Source organism: Enhydra lutris, unplaced genomic scaffold, assembly GCF_002288905.1.
Source record: "Enhydra lutris kenyoni isolate GAN:26980312 unplaced genomic scaffold, ASM228890v2 scaffoldscaffold101, whole genome shotgun sequence".
Taxonomy (NCBI): domain Eukaryota; kingdom Metazoa; phylum Chordata; class Mammalia; order Carnivora; family Mustelidae; genus Enhydra; species Enhydra lutris.
The window spans coordinates 1,487,543-1,500,451 of NW_019154185.1; the positions used below are offsets into that span (position 1 = coordinate 1,487,543).

The 12,909-nt window shown below is 40.2% G+C and overlaps 1 protein-coding gene across 1 annotated transcript in view; it reads right to left on the reverse strand.

The window, feature by feature from the left end:
* Positions 1-12,909, reverse strand: part of LOC111139345 (adhesion G protein-coupled receptor G4) — an 84,939-nt gene that overhangs the window by 37,328 nt on the left and 34,702 nt on the right. Inside the window, 2 exon segments of the mRNA XM_022491611.1 lie at positions 4,246-4,408; positions 5,376-5,592. Of these exon segments, the coding sequence (XP_022347319.1) occupies positions 4,246-4,408; positions 5,376-5,592 (380 nt within the window).

The following is a 12,909-nucleotide window of genomic DNA, read 5'->3' on the forward strand; positions in this document are numbered from 1 at the left end:
CCGGGTTAAGCCTCTGCCTTCAGCTCAGGTCATGATCTCAGGGTCCTGGGATTGAGCCCCATATCGGGCTCTCTGCTCAGCAGGGAGCCTGCTTCTCCCTCTCTCTCTCTCTGCCTGCCTCTCTGCCTTCTTGTGATCTCTGTCTCTCTGTCAGATAGATAAATAAAATCTTAAAAAAAAAAAAAAGAATGTGACAGGGGCACCTGGGTGGCTCAGTGGGTTAAGCCTCTAGCTTCGGCTCAGGTCATGATCTCAGAGTCCCGGGATCGAGCCCAGCATCAAGCACCACACTGGGCTCTCAGGGAGCCTGCTTCCCCCTACTCTCTGCCTGCCTCTCTGTCGACTTGTGATCTCTCCCTCTGTCAAATAAATAAATCTTTAAAAAAAATAAAGAATGTGACAACTGGGGACGCCTGGGTGGCTCAGTGGGTTAAGCCTCTGCCTTCAGCTCAGGTCATGATCCCAGAGTCCTGGGATCTAGCCCCGCATTGGGCTCTCTGCTCAGCGGGGAGTCTGCTTCACCCCCTCTCTCTGCCTGCCTCTCTGCCTACTTGTGATCTCCGTCTGTCAAATAAATAAATAAAATCTTAAAAAAAAAGAGTGTGGTGATGGAAGGAAGGAAAGGAGAGAGGAAGAGAGAAAGAGAAGAAGGAAGAAAAAGAGAAACAATAAAAATGTTCATCAGACAGAAACTACCTATGACTTACAAAGCCTGAAATATTTATTACCTTTTACAGAAAAAGTTTGCTGACCACCCCTATAAATCATACAGACATTAAGAAATCATTAGGAAATACTATGAACAGCTGTTGTCAACAAGCTTGATAAGTTAGATGAAATAAATTCTCAAAAAAATATAATCAAAACAGACACAAGATGAATCAGAACATTGAATGACTCTCTATCCATTAAATTAATTGGGTTTGCTATCAAAATACTTTCCACAGAGAAATTCTAGACCCAGAGAGTTTCCTAGTGAAACTATCAGGCCTTTGATGAAGGAATAACACCAAAGTTACAGAAACTTTTTCTAAAAGTAGAACAGGGACCATTTCCCAACTCACTTTTATGAAGTTGGCATGACCCTAATCTAAAGCCTGATAAAAAAAAAAAATTAGAAAAAAATTCTAGATCAACATCCTTCATGAGCATTACTGTAAAAATACTTAAAATACAAGCAAGTTGAAAATAGCAGTATATAAACGTGATAATCCATCATTACTAGTAAGTTTTCTTCCAGAAATGCAAGATTGATTTAACATCCTAAAATCAGTGTAATTCACCGGATTAGAAGGATAAAGGAGAGAAGCCAAACGATTGCTTCAAGAGATACAGGAAAAAAAATTTTTTTTTTCACAAAATTCGGCAACCAATCACAATAAAATCTCTCAGCAAACTAGAAAGAGAAGGTAGTATCCACAATCAAATAAGGGGGATCTAAAAACAAAACAACAATAAAAAAACATGGCTAACATCACAGTAATGGTAAAATAGTAAATACTTTTTCCTGATATCAAGAACAAGACAAAGATGTCAATTTAACTACTTCAATTCAGCATTTTATTGGAGGCACTAATAGCAGAAATGAATAAAAATCAATAAGAAAGACATTAAACTGTCTCTATTGCCAGATGACATTACAACTAACGGGTGAGATTAGCGAATTCATAGGATTCAAAATTAGATGATGATACACAGATAGACAGACAGACATAGACATAGATCTAGACATAGACTATCAACTTTATTTTTTTATTTAACAAAAGACATGTGATACTGCTCCACTTAAAACTTTAAAACATGCTGATACTATTCTTTTTTAAAAAGATTTATTTATTTATTTATCTGACAGAGAGAGATCACAAGTAGGCAGAAAGGCAGGTGGGGGGTGGGGAAGCAGGCTCCCTGCTGAGCAGAGAGCTGTTTGCAGGGCTCAATCCCAGGACCCTGAGATCATGACCTGAGCTAAAGGCAGAGGCTTTAACCCACTGAGCCACCCAGGGGCCCCCATACTGTTACTACTCTGCTTAAAACTACAAAACAAAGGGACGCCTGCGTGGCTCTGTCAGTTAAGTGTCCAACTCTTGATCTCAGCTGAGGTCTCGATCTCACCATGATGAATTCAAGCCTCACATTGGACTCCACATTGGGTGTAAATAAATAAATTTATTCCTAAATATTTTATGTTTTCTGATGCTGTTGCAAATGGAATTTTTTAAATATAATTTTTCAATTATTTGCTGGAAGTATATAAAAATAAAGTTGATGGTCTAGGTCTATCTCTGTCTATCATCTAGGAGTAAGTACACTTGTGACGAGCAGAGGGTGATGTATGGAAGTGTTGAATCACTACATTGTATACCTGAAACTAATATAACACCATATGTTAACTAACTGGAATGAAAATAAAAACTTCAAATAATAAATAAATAAGGTACAAAACATTGCTAAGGGACATTAAAATCAACCTGAGTATATGTTCCTGGATGAGAAGACTTAATATTACTGAGAAATCAGTCTCCCAAAATTAATCAATAGCTTCGACTCAATCCCAATCACTCTCAACATATTTCTTTTTGTACAAATCGATAATGATGTTTGAAAATTCCTATGGACACGGGAAAAGCCTAGAATAACCAAAGCTATCTTGAAAAAGAACAAAGTTGAAGGACTCCCACTACCTGACTTCAAGACTGTAGGAATCAACTGGGGTGCCTGGGGGGCTCAGTTGGTTAAACGTCTGCCTTCAACTCAGGTCATGATCCCAGGGTCCTGGGATCGAGCCCCACATTGGGCTCTCTGCTCAGTGGGAAGCCTGCTTCTCCCTCTCCTACTCCCCCTGCTTCTGTTCCCTCTCTTGCTGTGTCTCTCTCTGTCAAATAAATAAATAAAATATTTTTTAAAAATGAAAAATTAAACTAATGTAGCATTGTGTGTCAACTATATTTGTATTTAATTTATTTTTTTAAAGATTTCATTTATTATTTGTCAGAGAGCGAGAGAGCACAAGCAGTGGGAGTGGCAGAGGGAGAGGGAGAAGCAGGATCCCTGCTGAGTAAGGAGCCTGATGTGGGATTCAGTCCCAGGACCCTGAGATCATGACCTGAGCTGAAGGTAGACGCTTAACTGACTGAGCTACCCAGGGGCCCTACACTTCAATTTTTTTAAAAAATGAAAAATCACTCCATGATCCACTTTATAGAACAGCATGATAGGTTCTTACAAACTTAAACTTACATCTTATGAGCCAGCAATCCCTTTCCTGGGTATTTATTCATGATATATGAACACATATGTCTACACAGAGACTGTTACATCAATGTTCAGTTTTATCATTCATAATAGCCAAAAACTGGAAACAATCCCAGTGTCCATCAACAGCAGACTAGATACACGATCTGTGGTATATCCATACAATGGAATATTATTCATCAATAAAAAAGAATAAATTACAGAAACAGAAGAATGTACATATTTTACGATTCCACTTATATCAAGTTCTAGAACAGGCAAAACTATAGTGGGAGGATACCAGAACAGTGGGTGCTAGGGGAGGTCGTAGCTGTGGGGATTGACTGGGAAGGGGCAGGAGGGGGATTTTAGGGGTGACAGTAATATTCTGTGACTTGATAGGGGTTTGAGTTACACAGACATATGCAACTGTTTGAATTCAAAAAACAGATACTTATAATTTGTGCATTTCCCCATATGTCAATTTTATAATTTTTTTAAACTATAAATTTTTTTAAAAAATGGTACCCTTCCCAATTGTTTTCTGCAGGGGTTGGTGGCCTGTGGCCTGCCAAAGGCTGAGGTATTGTGGTGTGATGGAAAGGGCCCAGACTTCAAAGCCAGACAGACATAACTTCGAATCCTGACTCTGCCATTAGGCTGTGTGTCCTAGAGCACGTTACTTAACTACTCTGTTTCCTTATCCACACAGGTAGTAGCTCAGTGCCCCGACATATAATAAGCACTCTAGAAATGGTAGCTAATAATGAAGTAACATGTGAGATGATTTCGGGCCACAGGGGCCAAAGATGGTGTGGCTGAACACCTCACGGACACCATTCTGACCGAGCTGTTAGGCTTCTGAAGTTTCTATATGAATCTTCTCTGGGATATTTGTATTTTCATAAGGTCCCCCTAAGAGTAAAACCCTTAAAAAGTATCCCCTCTCTCTCCCGAGGAGTCAGTGAATGAAGACTTGCCTGATTGGTTCTTAGTTCCTGGAGGTAGACTCACCTCGGGGTCTGTGCCTTCTTCATAGGAGCGAATGGCGAACGCCATGCCTTCAAACATGTGATCCACCCGCAGGATGGCCAACGCCAGCCTGGCCACCGTCAGATTTGCTGTCCTCCCAGAAAACTCCATCTTGTGACCCACACGCTCGATTATCCTCAGAATTCTGCAAGGAACCGCAGGGAGAGAAGAGCATTCCTATCGCTGTAATATAAGACCCATACTCCTTGCGAGATGTCCTCAGTGTCAGACTTTTCCTTCCGTTTTAATCACTGTCTTTATACTGTGGAAGGGACTATCAAATCAGAGCACTGGCTTTGGAGTCAGCCAGGCTGCGGTTTAAAGCTTAGCTCCTCTAATTTCTAACTGTGTGGGCAAATATGGTAATGTGGTTGAGCTTCTGTTTACTTACCTGCAACCCGGAGGTAAGCCTAGCACTCCTCTCACAAGCGGTTCTCAAGATTAAATGACATTGTTGTATGTAAAGCCAGATGCTGCATGGAGTCATAGGCCAAGAAATTTGGATTTTATTCCATGTGTAACAGAAAGCCACTGAGGGGTTTTAAAGCAAGAGAATGACATGAGCTGATATGTGCGTGAAAAGATGTGGGGGGAGCCCAGTTAGGAGGTTACTGTAGAAGGTCAGTGGAGAGATATGAGGCTGGGACATAGGTGGGAGTGGGTTTGGGGATGGACGGAAGTAGACGGGTTTGAGGAGTATTTCAGGGATTAAAAACCTCATGTCCAGTGCCTCCTACAAGACTTGGTTACTGACTAGCTGTGAAGTAGAGGGAGGTAACTAGTATTATTCCCAAGCTTTTTGCTTCAGCAATAGGTAGATGCATTTTATAGAACTTGGGGGAGCACCAGGGCTGGGAAAATAGAGTGGAGGTTCGGTTTGGGGCAACTATTTACTTGAAACTCTGCAACAATTAATTCGAATTCTGAATTCGAATCTTGCAAAGCATCCCTCCACAATGGGGACTTGTATGGGGTGACCCCACTGCGTCATACTAATGCAGCTTTCCACTCATAGCTACCTGACCTTGACAATCTGATGGCTGTAGGCAAATGAATAACAAATAATATAGATTTTACAAAATAACTTAATTTAGCAAAGCATTAGTACTTACTCATTTCTCACTTCATGCAGATCAGATGCTGAATTGTTTTGTTTTTCCAAAACAGCATTGATTATTTGTAATATAATCTGGGTTAGATTCATACTTATCTCATCACATTGTGAAATATCAGATACTTTAGAAACAATAATCTTTGTTTTTTCTTCATCCAGAGGGGGGGATTCATTTATTAAATTTAAAACGTGCTCTGCGACATCATCTGCATTCTCTGGGGAAGGAAAATTGAAATAGAAAACCCGCATTATTTCCTTTGGGACCATGCCGGCCTGCTTCCTTCCCTTTCAAAAGTAAAGGCAGTTGGGGTGCCTGAGTGGCTCAGTGGGTTAAGCCTCTGCCTTTGGCTCAGGTCATGATCCCAGGGTTCTAGGATCAAGCCCCGATCTGGGCTCTCTGCTTGGCAGGGAGTTTGCTTCCCCCTCCCACCTCTCTGCCTACTTGTGATCTCTGTCTGTCAAATAAATAAATAAAATATTTTTTAAAAAAAGTTAAGGCAGTCAAATGCAAATATCTACACAGGCAGCAAAATTTACAGTAAAAAAGAAAATGCTGGACCTCAATTTCTACAATAGGCAGAGTCCCAGAAAATAGCACATAAGTCAAGTTTTTATTCATTAAATCCTTTTTAAAATACACCAGGGAAACCTTTTTGTCACTGAAGATTATCTTGCAATTAGATTCTAATTAAGTTAAGACTTTTGAGTATTGGATTGAGTTAAGTAGATCCCACCTGTACGAAAATATCTGCAAACACTCAGTCTGTGTTTTCCTAATCAAGGGTGGTAGTGATATTTTTCTGTCAAGAACCAGCAATCACAGAAAAAAAAAAAAAAACAACTATGGACCATGTATAATAAGGAGCAATTTCATTTAGATTTTTTTTTTTTTTTAGAGAAGAGGAACAATAGATATTAACTCGCCCACTTTTTTCTTCACTTTTTATTATGGAAATTTTCAAACATGCACAAAAGTAGAAAGACTAGTATAATGAATCCCCATATACCTCATGAATCACCTAGCTTCAACAAGTGTCAATGAAGAGCTAATCTTATTTTACCGACACTCTCACCCACCTTCCCGCAACCCCAGATTATTTTATTTTATTTTAAAGATTTTATTTACTTATTTAACAGACAGAGATCACAAGTAGGCAGAGAGGCAGGCAGAGAGAGAGAGGAGGAAGCAGGCTCCCCGCTGAGCAGAGAGCCCGATATGGGGCTCGATCCCAGGACCCTGGGATCATGACTTGAGCCAAAGGCAGAGGCTTAACCCACTGAACCACCCAGGTGCCCCACCCCAGATTATTTTAAAGCAAATCCCAGACATATCATTTCATCCATAAATACTTCAGTATGCAACTCTACAACGAAAGACCCCTGTTTATCATCACCACAATGCCAGTATTTGTTAAAACAAATCCAACACAAATTAGATTTTAGTTCGATATAACCCACAGAAAGCTAAGCTCCTTGGGGTGCCCTCCCAGCTTAAAGCCCTCATATTTAAGTCCAGTAACTAAAATATATTGGAAAATATTGAGAAATACAATCCGTTGAGAAAAAGTCCAGAGAGAGATTGTATTCATAACTTAACTTGGGTTACATGACAAATAACCAAGTCTGTTTGGAAAAACAAAAGAAATTACCATAAGCATCACCCTCCCCTCCATCTCCCCTCTTTCTCCCTCTCTCTCTCTGCAAACAATTCCCTGTCCTTGTCTATGTAAATTAAGCAATCTTAACTGAGATTCTCTCAATTTTCCCACCCCTTCAACCATTACTTCAATCTGCCCAACAATGGCCTAGGAACTGAGGTGGAAGAAAGGGGGAGGTTGAACAAGGTTGTAATTACTTCTAAATTAATATTTTGTCCTTGGTACATCTGTCTTCTGGTCAGTTAAAGAAACTGAGAGAACAATAAGACAGGGGACAGAAGAAAAATATAGTGCTCTCATTTACAAGTCTTTCTATTGCTTTATTAAATTTTCAGGCTTTGCTGTAAATGGGATAGCCAGAGCTGCTGACCTGGAGTCATTCTTTGGGCCTTGGTGGTGTGACTTTACTTCCTGCAGTCCCTGCTGTCACAGGAGGAAAGTAAACAACAGGCGAATGGGAGAATAACTATATTGTGGAAAGTAATTGTAGACTTTTCAGCTAGAGTTATATGGTTTTTAAGTCAAACTCAGGACAAACTACACTCATCGTGTAAAAATTCTAAGTCCTCGAGGAAAAGCAATAAAAGGAATCCTCCCTTATTCATTGTAAAATATATAAATCCCCCATTGCTTGAAATAATTAATCTGCCAATAATCGCAGCCACCAAGACAAGAATCGTATCTGTTATTGATTGAGCAATTCCTATGGGTCAGTATGGGCGTTGTCTACGGCTGCGTAACAAACCACCCTTAACGTAACAGCTTCAAACAAGAATTCATTATTATCCCTCATGGTTCTGTGTGTTGACCGGTTTTAGCTGAGAGGTTCTGATTATGGCCTCTCATGCAGTTGTGCTCAAATGGCAGCTGGGACTGGAGTCATCTGAAGACTAGACTGGTCTGGAGGTCCAAGGGCTCGCTCACATGGCTGGCAGTTTATACACAGAAAACAGTCAAGTTGGGGCTGCTGTCCTCTGGGGGTCAGTCATTTGAGGCTATTCCCAGCACATGGTCTCTCCCAGTGGCTTAGGCTTAGCGGTATGTTGGATCCAGCCTGGTGTCAACTTCTCAGAATGAGCTGTTAAATTTTCGGGAATTTTGTGAGCTGGTTGTTAAACACAGCCATTATTGAAAATTAAATTATATCAACTCTTAATCAAATAAATCATATTAAAAACAATGGTGATACCCATGATACCCAAGACTCATCAATTCCTAATGATTTTGTTACATTTTAATAATGTATGCTTTGGTGACTATTTATAGCTATGGTATCTGTGTATCTCTTACCAACTCATGTCCATCTCTTAACAACTCCATGTTGTAGTTTGTACCCAGCCATCAGGGGAGAATTACACCAAGGAAATCAGCAAGTGCGACAAAATTACCTTTTTTTTTTTTTTTTTGGCAGAGCTGATAGTTTAAACATTTTCCAGGCTCCTTATAGCATGCTATCTGGGTTCTGAGAGGAAGAATCCCCACTGAGAGCATACAAGAGAACAGAAGCAAAAATTTCCCGTCCCCTTAAAAGTTCGTCCCATGATAGGCACAGTGTCACTGCTGCTGAATTCTACTGGGCTAAGTAGCGACAAGGCAGCCCTGATTCAACTTCTAATTGACAAGGAGGAAATAAATGGATGGTGGGCATTTTGGAGACAAGATACCACAAGGCATTTAGACATACATTCTCCAATTTCATTGTCGTGATAGCCCGGTATGATGGGTACTGACATTATTCCCTTTATACAGATTAAGGAATTGTGCCATAGAGGTTCTAACCCAGCTTTTAATCCAGGCCTGTCTGAGTCCAAAGTTAGTGTTCTTTAATATCACTTTCTACTATAGCATCTGTGCCTTTGTCCCTTTTCGCCACTGTTTTGGGGTTGGAACCTCTGTGCTTTACAGTCCTTCTCCCTGACATCCTGGAAATTACATTGCTTTCTCTTCACCATCCACGATCCTGCCCAGGCCGTGGGATGGACACACCCACGTGAAAAGTTCCAGCCAACTTCATTAGAGTGTGATGCATCTTCAGTGTTTTGGAGGTCACAAAGACGAGGCAAAGCAAAGAACCCACATGCTTTTGAAATAAGGGTAATTTTTGAACTCTGCAATATTAAGGAGTTACATGAAATGAGCATTTAACTGGAGGAACTGACAAGTTTTTCTCCAACCAAGATATCTAATGCTCGTCAGCAAGATTGAAGGCTAAAGAAAAATTGTCTCAATGTGAATGCATTTTCTTTCCCTTACACTGTGCTCATTTTTCATCAAGCTAACTTATAAGAAGCATTGCTCCGAAGCTAATAAATTTGATAATTTATTTTCAGTTATATCCATTACAGCCACTGTGCAACTCTTCTTATCCTCTGTGGATTTTTTTTTAAACAAAGTGATTTCTGACAGTTAATTTTCTAAAAATCCTAACTCAGTGCAATGCTTCTCTTTTTTTTTTCATTTTATTTTTTATAAACATATAATATGCAATGCTTCTCTTATTGTTAAGGTTGTTTAACTTTTTCTCCTATGGAGAAAATTCTATTATCGTGTCTAAGAAAAATGTGTCGCTCAGAGGAGGGAGGTCAGCATGAAACACAGACCTCTGTAACTCGCTGTCCACTTGCTTCAAGCTACAACCCTCCCTAGTGTACTGAGTTATGATTTTGGACCCAGAAACCATCAGACCTGTGCTTACTTTTCTAATTCTTCTAGATATTTCTTTGCAAGGATCTCAAATTTCCATCTTCTGCAAGGAAGACAAGTTCGAGGAGTTCACTGCCTCAGGGTAGTTCCCTAGCTGTCCTGGAAGGCAATGGAATGCCTGCATCTTAGTTTTCAACTAGTCATCATGGTGTGGGGAGACGGGGGGCATTCACATGGTAGAGTTACACGTGACAAGGTGTGTAAAGACTGAGAGTCGATGAGGGAAACTTAGGCACACTTTCAAAACACGATAAGTTAGGTAGGACTTTAAGAATAGACTGAAAGGAGGGGTTGGGGAAAAATTCACCAAGAGCAACCTCAATTACACTGGTCAAAGTTAGCAAAAACAACAATTCACAGTCCCTGGTGGTTGATGAGAGATCTTCCAACCAATTGACAGGCAATTTAATCAACAAAATCTATGGAAACTTGGTCAGTACAGTGAGAGGTCATGACATTTGAGCTAGGGATTGGCCCCATCTCCCAGAGCTCTGTCTTGTGGAAAAATCGCTCTATTGGGCTAGGTAGCTGGGTGGTAGTTACCATCTCCCACAGGTCCCTGGAGTAGAAGAACTATTCTGAGTGGATTTGAGAGCCAGTGGACCTTGGAAGTTCCCATATTTCTGGCTCGGGTCTCCTGAGTGCCAGTGGTAAGTCCCCCTTCCCCTCAAATTCAAACACAGCCCCTGCTCCATAGGGAAAACTCTGGTGAAGCATCTTGTGAAGGACACATTCATCACTCTACCATCTCCCGAGCTCTTGCACCATAGGACAGATATATTTTCATAGAGAAGGGTGAGGGAAAGCCTCAAAAACTGGCAATACTCTGTCCCAGTCAAGGGGATGGACTATAATGCAATTGGACTATGGAGCAATTTATGTCACAAGGTTTTGTCAAGAACAACAGAGCCGTCAACTAGCAATTCGGAGGCTAACAGCTGGGTGTGATACCAAGAGAGGCATGCCTTCCAGAAGCTCGGCAGGGAGATCAGAGAAAGAAACAGAGAGAACCTAGCTAGAACCACAGTCATTCCTGGTCGTCAGGGAGAATTAGTCCAAGCCCAAGCCTGCATCTCCTAAGGAGAAGCATCAGAAGATCTACACTGCAGGGACCATAGACTTCACTGAACTAGTCTAACCAATGGTATCTTGGACAGAAATTTTTTTTAAAAAGGCACTTCTAAAATTCATTAGAAACACACACACACACACACACACACACACATAAACCAAATAGCCAAATCAGTTTTGAGAAAGCAGAACAAAGACATCACACTCCTTGATATCAAAATATAAAACAAAGCTACAGTAGTCAAAACAGACCTATAAACCAATGGAACAGAATAGAGAGCCCAGAAACAAATCCACACATGCACCATCAACTGATCTTCAGTAAGAGCACAAAGAACACACAACGGGAAAAGGATAATCTCTTCCATAAATGGTGTTGGGAAAACTGAAAATTCAAAGGCCAAAGAATGAAATTGGCCCTCCTGTTACACCATACACAAAAATCAACTCAAAATTATTCTAGACTTATATGCAAGATCTGAAACTCAAAAACCCCTAGAAGAGACCATAATGGAAGATCTTCATGACCTTGATCTTGACAACAATTTCATGGATATGACACCAAAGGCACAGGCAACAGAAACAAGAATAAACAAGCGGGACTACATCAAATAAAAAGTGTCTCACAACAAGGGAAATAATCAACAGACTGAAAAGCGAACTTACTAAAAAATATTTGCAAACCATATGTTTGATAAGGAGTTCATCTCCAAAATATACAAAGAATTTCTATAACTCATGGGGCACCTGCTGGCTTAGTCAGTAGAGCATGGGTCATGAGTTCAAGCCCCACATTGGGCATGGAGCCTACTTTAAAATAAAAGGATAAACCTGGAGAGCATTATGCTAAGTGAAATAAGCCAGACACAGAAAAACAAATACTGCATGATCTCACTTACATGGGGAATCTAACATAATCCAACTCACAAAAGCACAGAGTGGAATGGTACTTGCCAAGGGCCAGGGGTAGGGGAAATGGAGAGTTGCTAATCAACAGGGATAAAGTTTCAGTTAAGCAAGATGAATAAGTTCTGGTGGTCAGCCATACCACATTGTACTTTTTTTTAAAAGATTTTATTTATTTATTTATTTGAAAGAGAGAGAGAGAGAGCACGATAAGGGAGAGATCAGAAGGAGAAACAGACTCCCCCGCTGAGGAGGGAGCCGGATGCGGGACTTGATCCTAGGACTCCAGGATCATGACCTGAGCCGAAGGCAGATGCTTAACAAACTGAGCCATCCAGGCACCCAACATTGTACTTTATTTATTTATTTTTTTCAACATTGTACTTTAAAAATATGTCAAGAGGATGGACCTCATGTTAAGTGTTCTTACTACAACAAAATAAAATTAAAAGAAGAAAGAAAGTAGATTAGAGATTTCCAGGGGCTGTGGGAGGGGGTAATGAGAGTGCCTGCTACTGTGTATGGGGCTTCTTTTTGGAGAGATCAAAATCAAAATGTTCTGGAACTAGTTGACAGTTGCACAATCTAGTGAATACACTAAAAACCATGGAATTATACCCAGTAAGTGGGTAAAATGCTCTGTGAATATCTTCATAAGAAAAATTTTAAGCCACAACGAGATATCTATTTCTGCTCATCAAATCACCAAAGACCCAGAAGTCTGATAGCATGCTGCATTGATGAAAGTACCCCAAAACAGGTGCTTTCCTACCTTCAAATGGGAGTATGCACTGCTCCAAGCAAGCCTTGCAGAGAGCCTTTTGACACCATCAAAAGGACGACTGCCCCAGCAATTCTACTTTTAGAAATTTATGCTTCAAGTATATCCTACTTATGCAAAATGACATATGTACAATCTCCATTGCAGCAGTTTGGTAAAGATAAAATGTTATTAACAGCATAAATGCCCACCCACAGGAAATAGGTTAAAGAAATAAATTGTGGCACATCCACGCAGTATAATATAATGCAGTGATAAAAAACATGAGAAAACTCTTCGTATACTAAACTGATCATTTCTGCAATATACTGACAGAAGAAAAAAGCAAAGTGCAGAGTGGCATGGATAGCATACACTTTGTGTACTAGGAGGAAGAAAGAATATATGTGTATATGTATATGTATCTGTATGAT